The sequence below is a fragment of the Melanaphis sacchari genome, unplaced genomic scaffold (assembly GCF_002803265.2).
Source record: "Melanaphis sacchari strain LSU unplaced genomic scaffold, SCAv2.0 Contig77_pilon_pilon, whole genome shotgun sequence".
Classification (NCBI taxonomy): Eukaryota; Metazoa; Arthropoda; class Insecta; order Hemiptera; family Aphididae; genus Melanaphis; species Melanaphis sacchari.
Window position 1 is genome coordinate 2,712,365 of NW_020271547.1, and position 21,839 is coordinate 2,734,203.

At 25.0% G+C, this 21,839-nt stretch overlaps 1 protein-coding gene across 1 annotated transcript; it reads right to left on the reverse strand.

Annotated features, from left to right (window-relative positions):
* Positions 1-4,651: 4,651 nt before the first annotated feature.
* On the reverse strand, positions 4,652-13,875 carry LOC112601367 (neprilysin-1-like). Its single transcript, XM_025348961.1, has 13 exons — positions 13,437-13,875; positions 12,558-12,617; positions 11,029-11,190; positions 8,045-8,128; positions 7,776-7,981; positions 7,405-7,584; positions 7,125-7,336; positions 6,822-7,041; positions 6,539-6,721; positions 6,315-6,477; positions 6,121-6,240; positions 5,838-6,034; positions 4,652-5,477 (listed from the first exon to the last, which is right to left on the reverse strand). The coding sequence occupies exons 1-13, from the start codon at positions 13,837-13,839 to the stop codon at positions 5,205-5,207; spliced, it is 2,463 nt and encodes an 820-aa protein (XP_025204746.1). The 5' UTR covers positions 13,840-13,875; the 3' UTR covers positions 4,652-5,204.
* Positions 13,876-21,839: the final 7,964 nt, after the last annotated feature.

Genomic DNA, 21,839 nt, shown 5'->3' on the forward strand with positions numbered 1-21,839 from the left:
CGCATGTATCGACCGGAGCGCCGCCGTCCATCCGCGACTCGGCTGCGTGTCGGAGGGCGGCGGCGGCGGCGACGGAGCGCCATCTGTGCGGGTCGTCGAGCGGAGGAAACCGCCGCACGCGACGGAGGACGCGCAAAAGCTGGTACGGAAACCGACCGGCAAAACTTTCAAATATTTGCACGGGCAAAACACGCGATATAACAATATCACAATATTATTTAGGCGTTGTGTGTAAATGTTCGGCGCACGCCGTGTCGATTTTGACTCATATCCCGTACAAAGGTGGGCCGCGGGTACATAGGTACAATACGCCACTTAAACGTGTTTGTTCTCGCGCACGTCGAAATATTATAATATAATATTATGTTATTATAAATTATTGTCGGAACGCATTTAACGCGTGCGGTTTTATTTATTTTATTTTTTTTTTTTGTTTTTTTTTTTTTTTTTTTTTTTTTTTTTTTTTTATTGTCATCGCGACACAATGATAATACGTATTCTACGCATTTAGGACGCGACGCACTTTGTTTTAACGATTTAATAGCTGCGCGTCATCGTCTAATGTATATCATCATTCCGTTGTTTGTCAACAGGCCTTTTTTCGACTTTTCTCGATGCGCAATAGTACAAACAGCTGCGCCGCCCGCACACTGTACAATGTGTTTCGTGCATGATTCAGCGCAAATTTTCAGACAATTTTTGACCGCGTTCGTTTTAAAAATACTCGTAACAGTCATGGCGAATTGGATATATTCGATATAATCCGCGCACACGGTAAGGTTTATTTTAACAGCGCCACGACAGCGCAGCAGTATTGTATTCGGTGAAAAATGTGTGACGTCAGCCACTGCAGGATAGATGCGAGGGTGTAGTCACAACGTATACGTGAACCTTTACTATAATATGCTCATATGCCTTTTGTCGCTGGTTTCTCTAATCAAAGTTTTCGGTTCGTATATATTATAATGATAATTTAAGTACGGATCTCAACGAACATAATACTAAATCACATCATCGTTAAGTGCCTACGCAATGTGTGACTGAAAAATATAAGAAACCCTTAAATCAATTTCCTCTAAATTTAAAAACACAAAGTTTTAATAGTTGGATACATTTGATGGATACTTACTTATATAATTGTATATAAGATATAAACATAAGCGAATGTTGAGAAAAACACTGCCGGTATAAACATGTAATATAATCACGACAGCTGCAGCAGCTGCATTATCTTTGTTTACTCATAAAACATGAACCGACCATTGATGGAAGATTCCAACTAAATACGACATTACCTCAGCAGAGTGCAATATTATCATATTATTATGTATATATACTACTATTCTATTTCATCCTTCGAGTATAATAAAAATTTTAGTTTCAGAATGGAGCGATGAATCATGAGTGTATTGATTTTATAATGATGTGTGACTTTTCTTTTTTTTGTGTTTCTGCCACCACCTTATGAACAGTAAAAATTCTTCAATTTTCAAATTTTAGGGGGGTTTCAGGTAAAAACTTGGATTTAGTTGGTATTATGCTTAGTTAAAGGTAAAACTATCCACTAATTTTACTAATGAAAAAAAAATAAATAAAAATTATGTAAAAACAAGAATTTTTAAAGTTTTGACGAAATCCAATGGTTTTTTTATTTCAATACAAAAATGAATAACTTAGGTACTTTATTCATCTTAACATTTAATAGACATATAATACTTTCAAAACATTTTAATCCTTTTGCTCAAAAACGCTCAATTTTTTAACTACTTTTTTAATTTATCTATGTTAAAAACTTTGGCTTGAAATAAAAAAGCTTAAAAATATACAAAGTACCTCATAAGTTGTTCATACCCCAATTAACAAATATCAAAAACGTACAATGAAATTCACAAAATATTTTAATTAATATTAGTCATGAACCTATTTACACTGTTCTGTGGTAAATTGGCTTTGATTCATAAGTTAATAACAAACATGTATGACATAAAATATCTATAAATAAATACTTTTATAACAATAATATAGATACGAATACGATTTTTCAAAAACAATTAATTCAACCTACAATATTACTATCAAAATTACTGTTAGCAATTACTATTAATATTTTACCGATAGTAAAAGAAAGGACTAATAGTAACATAAATACATAAATAATAAAATATACCTACTTAATAATATAGGCTGATAGATAGTCTCCTAATAGTCCTTTATTGTCTTTGGAAATGAATTATTTATTATTGAATTCAAATTTAACTCATCCATTACTCTCACTTATTCGCTATATAATGAGGTACTCTACTCGACACTTACTATACACGAGAGCAAGCTCCCTGATATTTTTACCTGATATTCTATTTTTGTTCAGTTGTTTACACCGAAGATCGTACTATGTTCATATTTTTTTTAATATGGGTATATAATACCAGATAGCAATACATAATAGAGGCACACTACACCGTCCTTTGTTACGATAAAAATTATTGGCAAGTTAAAATTGCCAACATAACAATATATGTATAGGGTAGGTCATCACAGTTTCTTCGTTTTCGAATAAACAACTGTTTGGTCACCCCTGCTATAGATGCGGAAGATAATCCCCTATGATACGCCAAGTATGCCTGCTGTGGGTTACGGGTATTGTAATTTTCACCGGTCATATTAAACATTGTATACAGTTGACGCAGGGTTTGCACATATATCACCTGCGGCCTTGATGATAACTTTAATGAATGAATCATACACAAAACTTCTCCTCAACAAAAACCATTATAAGTAAATCACGATTTAAAGAAAACAATTTTTTTCCTTAATCCGATTTAATAGATCATATACGGTATCTTGATCCAAAAATAAAAAATACAAGTGTATTATTATTTTGTTGAGGGTCTCGTAAGCAAAAAAATTACAATTTATTAATGGTTGTTGCTATATGGTTGAATGATTTTACAAAAAATTATAATGTAGTTCATGGACTATATAATAAACTCGTATAAGTATATTAGTTTCAGGTAAGTAAAGGTATACATTTTAAATTGTATATTTGTACATGTACATAATGAAACACGTGAGACTTTTTCAATATTGTCTTATTGATTATTTTATTGTAATTAATATCCTACACTTATTACATGTCATCAATACATTTGGTTGGAATTAATATAATTTAAAATTATAATTTTGTGGAATTTACATACGTTCATTTGGGATTTAAAATCGGTAGTTATATTGGTCATTTGTTTTTTTTCCCAAAATAAAGTAATACAATGATCAATTAGGCTATTAACTGATAAACTACAAAGCTACTGTAACTTACATAATAATGAAATATGTATTACAATTGAATATAAATATATTTTGGTGTAATTTTCATTCAATATATCGAATTCAAACTCAATTTATAAAGAATTTTGCGTAGATAGGAAGCATTTATAATTTAAGTATAGAAATCATTTCGAATAAATTAACACGCACCACATGTAACCTTGCACATAGGTTTCTAAATATAACAGACAATATTATCATTAATTATTAATTATTAATTATTATCATTATTGTTAGACATTTTTAAATTATTTTTAAATTTATATATATTCATATATATGTGTATTAAAAGCTAACAAATCGTAAATATTTCTTAAACGTTGTAGTGTCAAAAACAACATGAACAGACTAGAATCGTTAACACATAGGTTTAAAGTATATAATTTAGTTATATTTAATTAAGTCATAAAAGTGCGTGTAAAAAAATGTATATTTTAATCATGAGATAAGTATTTATTTATTTATTTATTTTAATAATAAACATAATATATTGAAACTTAAGATTGAGATCACAAATAGTAGGTAAATTAGTTTCATTATCAGTTATTAATAAAGTAGATGTAAAAATAACATTTAAATTTAAATATTAATGACAAAATAAATATACTCTGGCAAAAATGGAAGAAAACAATTATTAATATAATATAATTATTATTATTATATGCAAATGCATGCTTAACTATTACAATAAAATATTATAAGTATTATTATAACTCTTCTGAAAACATTAAAATTTAATTTACCAATTATTACCAACAATAATTACCAATAGCTAAGACCCAAATTTATTTAATTTTGTGCCTTTGATTTATCATAAATATTTTGAAATATTTTAAATCTTATGTTTTGATTAAGTTATATTTTAACCTAACTTAAAAAATAAGTAAACATGTATATTGGCACTTATAATAACCCCTGGAAATCCTTTTCCCGTGATTGTCATTACCCTCAACTGTTTCTTCTTTTGTGGTCATACTTATACTATTTGGTAATTAAAATGTCCTCTCAGATAACACTTTTCGTCAATTAACATTTATTTATTTAATCTATTATTATTAATAAGGTTCGAATTTTTAGTAAATTAAATACTGTAATAAATTATCTTAATTATAATCAAAAATTAAACGGAGAAAATTTTAAATGCTTACTTACGTATTTATAAATACAAAAAAAAAAAATGTGAAAGCCAAATTATGTTATTTTAATTTATAAAAAAATAAAATCTGAAAAAAAAATAAGAATTTTCGAACCTTATTATTATAATTTATTTTTAGTCAAAAGATAAATTAATTAATTAAATTAATATTGTTTTCATTACTATACCTATACTAATTTTTATAAATAATTTATTAACCAATTTAACACAATAATTTAACACACGCACACGTTTGAAAATACCTACAACTAAATTAAATGTATTTTGATAGTCTGTTTATAAACTAAAATACAAGGCAAATTTTCAAAGGACCTTAGTAGTAATTCTAGTATTAAATAGGCATTCGCAACTAATCCATCGAAAAAATTTAAGCGTTTTGATTATTTGTAAATAATTTATTATAAGTTGTAAAAATAATAAATTTCGATTATGTATTAAGTTTTAACTTTTAATTTATACGTAATAGTTTAGGATTATCACAATAGTCAGAATATCAGATAAATGCACAATAGTGAAATATGAGTTTTATGAGAAAATTATCAATTTGATGATAAGCCTATTAGCAAATTGCTTGTCTATTATTTTAATATGATATGCTTTGCAAACACTTTGCTCTGTATTACAAGTAAACAGCTAAAATGTTGTGGGAATAAAATTAATGGTTAATCAATAACAAATAGAATTCAGATATGAAATGTAAATATGACCTATGTACCAACGAATTCTACCAAACAATGCATTTATCAACGGGGTTCATTCGAGATCCAAGGGGACATCCATATGCTTTGGCAAAGTCATCAGAATTCGACAAGGGTCCCCAAACTCGTGTGGGTCCAGGCGAGTGTACGGAGGATCTAACTTTAGTCAATGCGTCTTCTGGTCGCATTGAACCACACCAAATTTGCGCGTAATTTAAAAAAAACAGTTGGTCGTGTGTCATCTCAATGCCAGGAAGTAATGGTTCTTCTCCATGTTTGGACACCCATTTCTTATAAGCCTGAAAACAATTAATTGTTTTTGTTAATTCCCCAATACATGAGTATCAAAAATATGAACATTTATTATGAAAAGACCGTCAATTCACTTTTTAATCATTTTTATATTATACATTAAAATTTTATTTTAAAAAATGAAACATTTTTATTGTCTCCTAAAAATTTTCTATTTTAGTCTTGATACTCTATACACAACAACCGTCCATATTATAAAATACAAATGGTAAGTGTATCGTTTTAGGTAGGTATAAGGTACTACCTACTGGCTACTTTATATTAGGTATTTTTAATACGTCCGTCATATAACATATTTATATATAGTGGGTTAACGTATAAACGATGAATTTTATAATTTTATATACCCTGAATGACTGTTTAAGTCCTCCATTGTCAGCTATGTTTTCGCCCTGAGTCATGCGTCCATTAACGTGTAAATTCACTTCTTGCATTTTGTACTTTGAATATTGATCCACCATACACTGAGCTTTTTCCCTGAATGTATATATTGTTTTAGAATCCCACCACTCGATCATATTACCATTTTTATCAAACTGCCGACCTATAAACGATAATTTAAATTGTGTTAAAATATTTAAATAATATTAATAATCCTCTACAAACGAAGTATACTTAAGTATTAGGTACCTTTATCATCGAATCCATGAGTTATCTCGTGACCGATTACTACACCAATACCACCATAATTTAAGGATTTGGGAAAATGTTGACTGTAAAATAAAGGTTGAAGAATACCAGCAGGGATGACTAATAATTTAAAATACAATTTATTATTACTTATTATTTATCATATATTTGCATATGCTATGAATTAAATTTACCGATATGATTTTTATTAGGATTATAAAATGCATTAACCACTGCAGGTTCTGTTGACCATTTATCTTTGTCAACGGGTTTTCTTAGTCTTTCTAAATTTTGATAAGCATCAAACTTAAGCACATTAAATACGTTAAGAATAAATTGATTTTCCGTTACATTCAACTAAAAAATAAATAAGAATTCGAAATAATAAGAAAGACAATTATTAAACTCTCAAACATACCATAATATATTCTTTTTCCAACTCGTCCGGATCTGTTAATATTTCTGGGTATCCAATTCGTTCTTTCATAGCATCCGCCTTTGCTTTGGCCACTATTCTTGTTTGTTCGTCCATCCAATGGTTTTCATTTAGAAGTTCATTGAATGCTTCTCGAATTGATTGTATCATATCCATAGCAGTCACCTTATGAACAAATATATAATAAAATACCGTATATTTTTTATATCATACTGTAAAATACATTTTAATTTAATTTTTGAAAACGTTTATGTTTTAATCGTACTTTACTCTCCAAGCTGAAATTATCTCTTATAAATAAAGCGCCAACTGCCATTCCAAGTCGCTTGTTAGTCCAATCTACACAATCTCTCCATCTGCTTCGTTCATTAAGAATTCCTAATAGTATTTTCTTGAAGTTTAATCTTTTATATTGAAAATCGTCAATCATATGCGGAAGTACAGTGCTTTGAACTAGTCTCCAAATAATGTAATTGTGAATAACCCTATAAAAAATAAATTTTTAATTGATATGTTTCTATGAACCAAAATATAATATTTTCAAATTAGTTTTTAGTTATTAATATACCTTCTATCAGTTTTTTTTAATAGATAACCGAGTTGTGTAAAGTATGACATAGCATAACTAACTACAGGTTCCTTATCAGAAAGTTTAATTTGCAAAATAGTTTTCAAATATAATTGCCAATCAAATTCTGGAATTTGTTTTTGTAAATCTTTCAGTGGAAGCTTTAAATATGTGCCAGTCGTATCATGTCTATCGGTTTCTGTTTGAGTAATCTACATATTATAATAATTTAACATTAAGCCATTTTAAAAATAAAGTTACAAATACTAAATGTACTCACATTTGCTATTTCAATTTCAAATTCAATAATTTTTAGTAGCTCAAAAGGCGCCGTCGACTTATTTGCTCCTAATAACACAGCTACTTCAGACATATATTTATGATAAGCTTGTAATGCTTCAGCGCTACTATCTTTTAAGAAATAATCTCTGCTCGGTAGTCCCAGTTGCATTTGATCTAACTAAATTTTATGAAAAAAAAAAAAGTAAAAAAGATATTAATAACAGAAATAATAATATGTTTTAGTTAACACTCGATTAAGCATAAATGTGTATAAGCCAACATGTCAATCATATTGTAATTGTATTATTGTCTACTTGTTTGTTCTTACTATGTAGATGCGACTACATTAATGTCTTACTTTTTTCGCACCTGAAGGATGTTTACAGAAGAGTTTTTATCATCTGGTCCAACCCATGGTTCGATTATGATTCCTTCATTGAATTCTTTTTTTAATCGACCAAGCAAAACTTCAATACTATAATTAGGTGGTTGCCAATTTGTTTCGATCACCGGCCAGCCTCCAATTGACTTTAAAAGTTCACGGATAGGCGAGTCTCCAATATATCTGATTTGAGCTAAGTTCCAGTACATGTTTAAATTAAGTATATAGAATTCATCAAAACAATTTAAGTACTTACTAATATTCATGCATGATTTATAAAATAGTTTTGCTTTAATTGTTGCTGAACTGTCAAATCGATTTACTGATTCTTCTAGAAGTCCTAAATAAAAACATTATATTTAAAAATACATAGATACGAAAATATTTCATACCTATAAAAATATGACTACATTAAATGTTTATACTATGTCTTAGTATAAATGATCAAAAAAAAAAAAAAACTAATTATAATGTGCCAAGTATTTTAAAATACATAATAACATAATATCAACAAATATTTTAAGAAAAAGCTCAACTTTTTACAGATTTTTTTCATGTGTTTTCGAATATGATTTGATTAATTTTTTAAAGCCTTAACCAGCTTTTACCAATCTCTTCTGATAATAATCTTAACTTAAATTCTTGAACTATTGATAAAAGTAAAATTTATGAGTATTCAACTTTATTAGATACCTATCCCACTACAGAATCCTCAAATTTTTTTTTATAAGTTATGAACCAATAGTATTTTATTCTATACACTTAAATTTCAACAAATCTTTAAGTATAGATTATTTTGCTGACATATGGAAAATGTCATTTGTGACACTGGTAATAAATCTAGTGATAAACACTAATTATAGACCAATCTCTAATATGTCAATGATTTCTAAAATGTTCGAAGCTGTTATAATATTATCTCAAAAAATGTATCTTTGTTTATTTCTCCTTATATTTGTTCTATTCAATGTAGCTTTAAACCAGTGTTTTCCAACCTTTTTTTACTCAACGCCCCTTTTAGATTTTAAAAATCTCACACCGCCCCCCCCCCCCCAATCAATTTTTTAAAACGAGTACACAGTACGCATAATATTTCGGAATCGGCTATTGATAAGCCGCTAATCGGAATATATACGATAACTTCGATAAGATAATTATTTTGATATTATTTAAGTGTCTATAAATATTATACCTACTTAATTCTGTGGATTACATTAGGTATTTTTTTCTACGCAATTATACATTTCATTACAATCAGTTATAGATAAAAAAAATTTAAATGATAGATGAGCGCCCCCTTTAGCGCCCCCCTCTAAAAACGCCCCCTTCAAAATAAAAAATTCCTACAAGGGGGTGGTAGCGCCCACGTTGAGAATCACTGCTTTAAACTAAAAATTTAAATTTCTACAAATTGTTTGCTTTACCAATCTAAAATTTTAACTTCCTTCAAAAAACATGTACAAATTGATTCCACTTAAAAAGACTTCCAAAAAGCGTCCGATAGGTTAATCACAAATTATTTCTCGTGAAATTCACTATATTTGGTTTCAAGATAGAATCATACCTTACTTATCTTACTGAAGCAGTAAAATTATTTCATTTTATTTTATTGCGAGTTCTGGTGTATCACGAAATCCTTACTTAGGTCCTCTTTTATTTATTAATAGTTTACCCACTATTTTAAATTCTTCAATACATTTATTATTATTCTCTGATGTTTCTAAAATATTTTCACCTGTTGAATCTCTTGCTGACGCATTACACCAATAGTACAATCTGTACAAGCTTGTTAGCTAGAGTAAACAAAATTGCTTACCATTAAATATCAATAATGTCAATGTAGTATTATAACTTTTACTCGCCTTCTGAACCTATTCTACATAATTATTCAATTTAGAATTTGGTTCTACAGTTTGGTCACAAAATTATACTCATTATATTAACAGGCAGAAAATGTACAGTATAAATTCCTAAAATTAATTTATAATAAATTTAATTTTTCTATTAGCTGAAACTTATATCACTTACAGACTAACCATTTAGGGATGTTTTTATACAAATTAAGAAGAAAATTTTCAGATTTATTTTGATGTTCTTGTTTGATTTATTTACTAAATAGTAATATAGATTCCTATAAATTACTTTCTATGGTCATGATTGATTTTAGCTTTAATAATCATAGTACAAAGTCAAAAACTTTTATTATATAATATTATGTATTGAATTGTATACTACAATAAATGATTGCAGCAGAGGAATAGTATTGTTCACATAGATCGTCTTTCGCTGTCGGTTATCCAAGAAAAAAAAGGTCAAAAACTTTTTCGTTCTATTTTTTAATAACAGCTATAGTTTGACATAGTTTTTTTCTGAGAATTCTCGCTTTAGCTAACAATATAATATTAATCATATTGATTTTTTATTTATACCACGCCATGTTTTTAAGCACATTATTTATGTAGCATTAAGTTCTAATGTCAATAATTTGTTAATTTATTATTTTCTATTGGCATATATTTTTTATTTTTGATAATAATATTTTTTTTTCGGTGTTTTTTAAATATATAATTTCTATGTATGTTTTTACTGTCTAAATATTATTTATCATAAAATTATATCACTTATTACTGTACTATTATTCTAAAGGATTTTTATCTGTTTAAAAATAAATAAATCCACGGTTATTTGTTATTGAATTATAATAAGATAATAAAATCAATTTGTAAAAAGCTAGTATTTTATAAAAATTTGACTTTTTTTTAATTTTTTGTCTGGTTACCCCGTTTGTGTTAGAAAGCACTGGTATTTGTTTTTAAACTAATCAAAATACTAACTAGATTCAATTTCTCATCTAAAACCACTCTCAATCATTGAAGAATTTTTGCTACTCCAAAATGTGATAATACAAAAAAAAATCAACAAAAATACATATTATTGTAAAACCAGATCATTTGCTGTTCATTGCTGTAATCAGAATTCAAAATAACTTTGTACAATTCAAAAACAATGATATATAAAATCGAAGTATTTGAAAATATGGTCTTTACCATAATTGAAATTCCAAAAATCACAATCTGAATTAATGCATAATCAAAAAAAAAAAAAAAGGGTGATTATACTTTATGAATCATTTTGTATATTTAGTACAGACTTTCAAATTTCATTAGGACTAAGTAATCTCTTTTGTACAATGCTTAATTTATATATTAAAAATTAATTGATTTTATATGAAAAACTAACCTTTTAATATAACTTGTAATCGATCAGCAAGCACTTCAAATGTGTTGATACTGCTTTTATCTTCAGGAATTAAATGCCTTTTATCCCAGGTGCCACAGGCATATTGATAAAAATCTTCACAAGGATTTGCAGTTGGATCCATTGCTGACAATAATGAAGCAGCTATAAAAATATATATTGATAAATAAAAAAAAATTATATCTCATATTTATGCACTATAAAATATATAATATAAAAAATAATAATGTAGTATAACAAATAATAAAATAAAATATTGTACTTTACATTAAGATAATAACATGAAATTAGGTCTTCTTTAAAATAAAAATATTTTAAAAGTTATTTTTTTCTTATCGCTGTATATTTAAATAAAATTAACACAATTCAATATAAATTATATATTTTTGTATAGATGTTGAATTTCATATCAGGTAGGTAAAATGTGATCAATTAAGCTACACACATTAATTTATTTATAATACATCTTTAGTATTAAAGTATTTATCATTATTAATTACTATATATTATACTTTATGCAAAAGCAGTAATGTAACATAACTATGAGTGCCGCAATGTAGGTATATTATCACGGTATTTAGACTTTTAAAATGGACACAATATTATTTCATTACCGTATACACAAAAAAATGAACTCCTTTACTATTATTAGATACTATTATTATGTATGGAAATTATTTTATATTATAATATCACAGTTTCCACTTAAATATACTTATTTTTAAATTTATAAATTATAATACATAAAAATATGTAACATTTTAATTTCATGGTAGAGTAAATTTGTAATTATCTACATCATAGTTATTTATTTTAGACCTTAATTGGCATAGTACTAATTGTATTATTACTTACCTTTAATTATTCATAAATCTAAAAAAAAATTATCCCAGAAAAATAAAAATTCTTGAGATACTATAACTTTATTTACATATGTTTAATTTTATTGTTAAATTTTAATCGAAGAAGTAAAAACGTAAGATAGCAACTGTAAAATATTAAAATTCTTTAATCTACACATTATACTTGGTTTAATTTTTTTTAAAACAAATCTATTAAATGTATTAATAATATTTAATTGAGTGATATAAAAATTAAATTAATCAATTTCCATAATTAAATCTCTTAAAATATACATTGTGTAATTAATTTTATTAAAATATATTAAATTATACTTGAAATAAAAATAAATCTTTTCACTAATTAACTTTGAAAATTTAAATAATTTAAGCTATTTAAAAGTATGTCAGAAATAATATAATTTAATTGCATATAAATTATAAATTAAAGTTTGTTAATATACTAACTCAATAAATTTAAAAAAACTTTAAAGATTATGCGATATAGGTACATAATATAATTGATATATATGACACAATTGCTAATACCAATTATACCGTTATAAGAAAAACTAATTACGCTATTTCTTTTTAATTCCTTTTTCTTTTCTTAAATGATCAAATTAAATATACGATTTATCTAATGAACTACGCATTTTATATTATTTTTACCTGTTTTAACGCATTCTTCTTTCATACATATATTAGGTTTATTGTTTGAGAACCAGTTACCTAGAATAATTAAACAATAATACACAGCATTTATAATAAATATTATTTATATTATTTAAATAATAATAATAACTAGTGTAAGATGTCGTTGTTATTGAAAATTGATTAATGATTGTTAATATTATTAGTGTCAAGGTCAATTAAAACCGGTCGCATTAATGTCCTATAGGCATTTTTAATGACTAAAAGCTGTACAAGTCATAATATTATGAAAGATTTTGACAAATAATGTTCACTTTATGTACTTGATACATGTTTTATCGAATAATTGTCAATATTGTCTGTTTTTATTTAATAGTTTATAGATATGTATCAGTATAACCTTATAGTTTATAGCTATTTGTGGTTATGCTTTTGTAATTTTTGACACTGGAGCCTGGAAGCAAGGTTTCTTAATATCATATATAGTAATACATTATAAATACGAATCGGGGGATAATTATTTTTAACGCTGAATTATAGTTGAAGGTTATTTTATTTACTTCCGTTAAAACTGTTTGAATACTATAAATAAAATATAAAAATGTTTCATACTATTATAGAATCGATTATAGGGGTTGAATCAGTAAGGCTTTTTACCATGATAAATTTTGAAGTAGTAATCATCACATCATAATAAAAACTAATAAATTGTAAACATACATACTAAATCTTAATTTTAAAAAACATTGAGAATTTGGAATTAGAATTAGAAACAATTTATTTTGATAAATGATGGTATATATTTCACTGGTAAAAATAACTTAATTTATTAGTTTTTATTTTTTTTCATTTGTGTATTAAAGAATTAAGTTAATTAATTGTAACATGTATACTAACTTTTACATTTTTGATCTTTAACTCCAAATATGCAATCTATATTCATGAAAAAATATACCAACGAGGCGAGTAAGGTGAAAAACACAGTTAAACAAACGAAAAGTACTAATTTTTCTGTATTTGTTTCAGGAACCAATATTCGATAACACATAGAGCTTGTTGTATGTCTAGGCACTTGTATAGGGCTAACGTTGCGAACACGAAATTTGCTCTTGGATGGTCGTTCGTCAACTGATGAAATCCGCACATCGGGTAAAAGTGCTTTTTGATACTGTCTCCCGAAATATCCATTGTTTGTTACTTCATTTCCTTTTGTGTTTCCAACCTCTAAATCATCATTAGATGGTCTGAGCGGAGATCCTTCTTTGCATATTTTATTTGTAGGAGAAATATTCGTCATCATGATTTTATTTTCAATTTATAAAAATCCCGTTTTGTAATTTATCCAACAATTAATTTCCATGTATAAAACATACATTTTAATTGATTTTATGTTGTTTTCGTAGTTATCATAAACCGTCATCTAAAAAAAAAAAATACATATTTGAAATAATATGTATAGTAAAATTTTAAATTTAACTAAATCGATGAACTTAAAAATGATTAATATACCATCATAATAGATTATTGAGTAGTGGTACTTGTTAAAAAAATTTTAAAAAAATTTATATTTATAGAATGTATTTATAGCTTGCAATTTTTTTATAGAATATTAAAAACCTATAGAAGTGCCTCACAGCAACTTATAAATTTAACAACATAAATTGTAACTTGTACTTTTTAAAAAAAGTAATTAATTTGAACGTTGAAAAATGTATTTGAACGTAATTATTTATTAATAAATTCCATTATCTATTTATGTTTCACTCTAGATTGTAATTCTATTAATGTGTTATCATAGATATTAAAAAGGTTAATGAATATGATTTTTTTTTTTTTTTTTTTTTAATTCATATACAGGTAACACTAACCTTTTTATTCAATATCAAACCATTGAGTAGCTAAATTTAGTTTCTTAAATTACAAAACATAATACAGAACTAAAGTAAACCAAAGGCTTATAGCTGCGAATGTTTTCAATTAAAAACCATTGATACACCATTACATTTGCAAAAAGATTCTAAACAGTGATAAATTTACCAAAAATTAGCTAAGATCTTACAAAAAATGGTTCTCAAGAAACTTCAAGAATCAAATATTTTTTTTGACCCTGAAACCTCACAAGTATTACTATTTATAATTTTACATTTCTACGTACACATACACACATGTCCTTGATCAAAAATTTTAAATAAAAATGTATTTTAGTAAAACAAGCGAAAATAAAAATTATATTTTTTAACTTACTAATCCATTATTTGTTTAATTTTACGCTAACCATATACGAAACAATACTGTGTAATAAAATTAAAATAATAAACAAAGTTTCAAGTTTTTAAACAACATTATTCAATAGCATTTTAATTTAAGTAAATTCAAATAAATAAAATATTGTTTTTAAATATATGATTAAAATAATAATAAACATACACAAAAAGAAAAAATCATAATTTATAATTGCTAATTACTAAAATAAAACTATAAATTTGAATCCACAAATATCATAAAATAAATAAGTTATAAGTATAGACTAATAGGCAAGTGTAAATATTTGAAATATAAAACTACAGACATATCATAGGAACTTAAAAATTTCTCAATGTTAATTTATATTATATTTTATTTAAAAATATGAAAATGTTAATAATAATATTTTGGTTTTTCATAAAATATCAAAAATAAGCCGAATATCTCTAAAAATATTTCATACTTTTTTGATAAAATAAGATATAATTTTTAAATCATAAATAATGTGTACATAAAATATTCATGATATTATTAATGATAATTTTAAAAACTTACTTGTCTGTTAATAGTCGTCTAAAATATATGCACACGAGTTCATACATTAGTTTAATTATCTTATTTATAATTATCAGATTTTTAATACCTTATAGAAATTGTAAATAAAAATAATTTAAGGCACACTCCAAGAAAGTAAAGAAACTGTCGAGAACCTAAAACTACACTAGTATCCGTTTAAAGAAACGGACTACTTTATATACGAATGAACTTAATGAAAAAATAATACAATACTATACCTAAGTATATTATCATTCGACAACCTTCGACTACTTTCGCCACGGGCACGCGCTTCCTTTTTCGCGCTGATTCTTTCTCACGGGTGCCAATCAATGCCTACTTTCTTGAGAAACACACAGATTAATATAATTGATCAACAGCTTCCGAAAGGTTTTACACTACCATACAAACAGGAAATAACGGCATAAATGTTTGTTTGCACGATATGAATAAATTAAGTGTATTGATTTAATCGATGCATTCAAAAAATTCAATTAACACGACACAACAAACAAAACAAAAACTACAATATTGAAATAATGGGCGTTTTACAAAAATTTGAAACAGGTAGCATGAAAAAAAAAAATGAAACCAGGATGCTGCACTGTGTCCGGCGACAAGAATATGCAATCAATAAACACCACAAGAGCTAGTATGTAGTTTCGTTGTGTGATACTAGATAGGGCTAAAATTATAGAAACGAAATTTGCAGCAAATTAATATTAAATAATAAAAAAATTGTAATAGCAAATTTTGAGTACTTTTTATAAAACTCAACTGTTTTATGTCTATTAATAGATTTAAATGTCTAATTAAAAAATATTATACTATAAACTTACAATATATATAATATATATATATACTATACATAACTTGTACAACTTGTCAAACGTAAATATTATATTCATTTGTTTAGCTAAGAATAACCACAATAATAAATACTTCTCTATCTATGATAATTTAATTATTTCAATAATAAATCGTCAAATAATAGAAAATTATTTTAAAAAAATACTCATTATTTAATATCAATATTTTGTTCTTTTACTCACAATATTAATAATTTCCAGTGTCTACTGCAATATCATTGATTTTTTTTCATTTACACCACACACAACAGCCTATTTACTGAGTCATTGTAATTATAATGAGCTAATACAGCAATAAATTTTTCAAATCTATCGTCAACCATAGTAGTTCGATCGTATTCCTGTATATAATTTTGTAATTTGATGTATAATCACGTATATAGGTATTAAATCAAACAATTGTTATTGTTATCCATACACACGTTACATTAAATGAAAGAAAAAAAATGCAATTTTGTTAAAAATTTGTCATAACCATAAACTTATATATTGAGTCATAATTTTATAGATTGAAAATTACAATAACATTTTAGTTCTTGCATTCATTTTATCATTTTAACAAATTTCTGTTTAGAATTTAGAAATTGTTTTATTTTACTTTAGGTATTTTATGGTAATTTAATTAATAAAAAAAATAACAGTACAAATTAAAGTATTTTATAATTATCACTAAAAATATTAATATTATGACTTAGGGTTAGGCTAAATAAGTGACAGAAGACACGTCTATACCGTAATTTTTTATAAATATATATTATAGTTTACATGGAAGAATACGCTAACGAATAAGACTCATATTACAGCCGATAATAAATTCGGCATATGAAACATTACGGAAAACACTATATATAATTCTAACCCCAATCTTATAAACAGACTTATAATAACATAATGGCTATTAATTACTATAGAAAATCTATCAAAGTTGTTTACATATAAGTTGATAATTTCAATAATATTTTAATTACATTTTTAAAATTCAAATAAATATATCTATCTATAGTACCTATATTATAGATGTAACTAATTATAATAAATAATACCTAACTGTGGAGGGATTCTCCCATTATAAAAAAATCTTTATAATACCTACATTATATTATAACAAAGCAACAAATATTTTATAAATTATTATAGGTATTTACTTTATAATGTTTCAACTATAGTGTACGTAGGTGGTAGATTTTTACAAAAAGTTAAGCTATATAGGTACAATAATTTATTTTAATTGAATCGATTACTAAATTTAGCTTTAATAATAATTTACAAAGTTAATTATTTTTTTATTTAAAATATTCTATTTTCCTAGATGTATATAATATGTAATTTTTATCTAAAATCAGTCCCGAATTCAAATTATAACAAAATACGTATAAATTTTAAGATAACACCATAGGATATGCTAGATGCCTTTCAACAGAATCAACAAAATTTATTAAACATTGTAACAAACATTTTTTTTTTTTTTTATTTATCTTCATTTGATAAACTCCAAGAATAAAGATATTCCTAATAATAGAGTTGAGATACTCCCCTCCCCACAAGTCAAACATTGACGTGTAGTTGATATGAATGTATCATTTATCTATAATTATATTATTTTATTAAAAACCTCCAGAATAATAACTTAAAGCTCATTTTTAACACATGATATTAAATATTCAATACAATTAATATAACTATTTGAATATAATCATTAGATAAATCTAATTGAAATGTTGCGAAAAACAAAATACAGAGATAAATACATTATACATTTATACATGTACATATTATATTACGCGTGACATTCTTTTATAGTATTTTTACATTAAAATATTTTTCATTGTAAAAATAATAGGAATATTGTTGTATATTTATTATATTGAGTATTAATAATCCTTTTTTTATAGCGCTTTGAAATATAAAGATAGTTTTTGAGGTCTGTATATTATAATGGATCAATTGTATTTCTATTTTCTAGTACGGCTAACTTAAAATACAACGACTTTAATGAAATTATAATTAATTGGTAATAAAGATATAGATAAATTAATTACTATTAAAATACTTATAAATTATATTAGCGAAAAAAAAATTGATAATATTAAAAATGTATGAATATTATGTAATATTATGTTATAGCACTTTTTTAATAAGAATACGAGTATATAGCTACCTATTATCCTATAATACGCTTTTTACACTATTATCGAATGTCAAACAATTATTGCAGATAAGTGCATTTTTGTGCAAAATTCACATTTATTTAAAGATATATATTTGCATTTATAATTATTAAATTTTTTGGTTCATTAATAGACATAATTAAAAGTTGTAGTCTTAAGAAGATGTCGCCGAAGTACCTATATAACGTTTTATGTTTTTATTTTACTAACACATAACAATAACAACTTTACGTTCAGAATAATATATTTTTATCTTTTATTTTTAAAATTATTATGAATTAACATAATATAATCAAATTTAAAATAAAAAGAACATTATTTATCATGATTAATGAAAATTTTAGATTTTACAATTTTTAATTCGTTATAACTTACTTTAAAATTAAAATATAAAAAGCATATTTGGAGCTTTGGATAATTTTCTTAACTATAATTTTAATAATAGGTCAACTCACTTCAATATTACAGAGGAAAATAGATTTTTCTGATTATAAAATTGATGTTATCCATTTTGTACTTAATAGGACGGAGACAACATGTGCAAAACACGATATCCTCCAAATGGTTGTAGCACACTTTGTACAGTCACATAAAAAAAATAAAAAGCACGGATTGTTTATAATATAATATTTGTACCTACTATTTCAGATAGAAAAACAATTTTTCCATAATTATTATTATAGTTATATAATTTAATTGTAGATTTCAAACAGAAATAAATAAATGTATATAAATACTTAAAAATATTAATTTTTATAAATAATAAGTTTTATTATATAATCTTTCAAATAAAACGTTAAATTTATAGCGAATTTATAGTGTGTGTATGAATTGTATATCTATTGACTACTTAAAAATGTCGCCAAATTATAATACTGAACATGGTGATTACAGTTGTTAATGCGCAATGTTGAAATTAAAGTTTTAAACAATCTAATCTCATCTTTTAAAATATATTTCCTAATTCATTTTGAGGTATGAAAGATATGAAATACGAGAGTTCGAGGTATGAAAATCAAACAATAGATAGAACTAAGCTTCCGTTTAACCCAGTAATTGGTAGCCCTATAAATATAATGCCTTATAATACCTAATATAATATATTAATGTATATTTATGGGTACCTGCTACTTTCTAATGCGATTATTGATTAGCGATAAATAAGCTTAAATTAAAATGTAGATAATATAAATGTTAAGTTAATAATAAAATCAAAATGTTAAATCAAATAATATAAATTATGATCTATTTAAAAATTGAGAAAAAAAATAGTTATTTATTTAAAAACAAATCTAAATTTAAAATATAACTAATTGCCACATCTCGTATAAAAACAACTAGTTATAATTAAGACCAATAAAATAATAATAATAATTAATTTACTGAAATATTGGAAGTGTGTAGAAAATTACTCGAAATATTTTAAATAATATAACGAATAAACTTGAAACTTAACTAACCAGAGCTATAACTTTTGTAGCTACATTACATATATTATTAAAATATTTCAAAGAAATAAGAATTCATTAATAATCGGTAAATAAGTCCAAAGAATTTTAATTATTTAAAAGTATTATTTTTTTCTATATTAAACACGATAAAAAATACGATATAGTATATTATAGTTAATTTTACGTTTGTAAAATGGTGATATAGTAATTATTATTTCCTATTGAGTCGCAATAGCATTTCTGTACAGTTATACCAAGACCTTTCAACTAGATACAGTTACCACACTTGTATTAATAAAAAATTATGGATGATTCTCTTACTCCAGTCAAAGGTTCGGTGGGGTTTACAGAGGGGATGACTCCACACCTCTACCAACCCCACCCTCGGTTATGTACATACATTTTCATTAAAAACCAAGACTGAGCGATCGATAATCTGTTCAGGAGCATCTGCCTTTGCTCTCTTGGCCTCTTTTTTATTTTGTATCGTAAGCTATTTCGTTTAGTCATAACTCTTAATAGTGAAAAATTGATTCCATTTTGAAAACCATACCAACCCAAAATGAATAAATGTTAATACGTTCAATGTTGATACAGTATATTGGCATAGTAATTAATAGTTAAATAAATTCAAATTGATAAATAATCAGTGGTAATAAAGCGATTTCAGTTTAAAAAAAAATTCATAATTTCCAGCATTATTTTGAAATTTTCTAAGTTTCAAATTTAATCTATTATTTAAAACATATGATGCACAATTGCCTCAAACATTTATAATTTCAATACCTAAAATATTAAATAAAACTAATTAATTAATTTTTTTTTTTTTAATTTATTAAAAAATCAACCAACTGACAATTATTATAAGTAATATAAATATTACAGTTTATGTTTTTTCGATATTTTAAAGTTATTAAATTAAACTTTTATAACAAAAGCAACTACAGTTTTAGTATTTAAATGGCTAAATGTATTGTAATATTAAAATACCAAATACTACCATCTACCTTCATTAATTATTGACTAAGCATTATTAAATGTTTTAAATTCTATATTAAATATATTATATAATATAGATTTTTATACTCAGATATAATATCTACAACTTATGCAACGATGTTCTTTTTTATCTCCCTTAGTAAGACTTACTACAAATACCAATATTTAGCACATATAATTATCTATCAAATATTAATTTGTAGGAAACAAATTTAGGACATCAAACAGAAATTTAAGATGTAAATTTAATATAAATCATAAATTACCTCATCTGAAAAACTATTCTTAATTAATTAAAACTAAGCTTTTTTGAACTAATTAAAAAAAATTTGACTGCAGTTATACATTTTTACATCATTATTTTACTATAAGGAAATAACTAAACAAAACAAAACATTATTAATTCTAAGTACAAATTAATGCATCAGAGCCAAATGTATAATGGAGAAGTAATTTGATTATCCTCCTTGGAAATTTTTTAACACGTTTATTTAATATTTCTATAATTTATTTAAAACCCTAGTACTCTAGGTAGTAGATACTAGATACATCATATTTAAAACTTTATAATGGTTGTCTAATTTTCAGATAATTGACTGACAACATTTATCATTGGTAATTATCACTTTTAACAAACATAATTTCTCCAATGTAAAATATTATCGAAATTTAATAATTACTCACTAATATATGTAAAACAGTAGAACTGTTACTTTTATAGTTTTCTATACTATACTAGATTATAGAATTCATAATAAAATGAACACGAAATAATTAAAACTTATACGCCATGTTTTAGAATTGAGTTTTAAAAATATCTAATACTGGTAAATATAAAAACTGCAAACTTTTTAAGTAACAATTTTGAAGATATACATATTATTTATACAATCATGTCTCTTTGCCAACAAAAAATTGGTGAAACCAGAATCATTTGATAACACAAATTCCTTATCCAATATATTATGTCTGTAGCTAATCCATTTAGATAATATATCATTATTATAATAGATA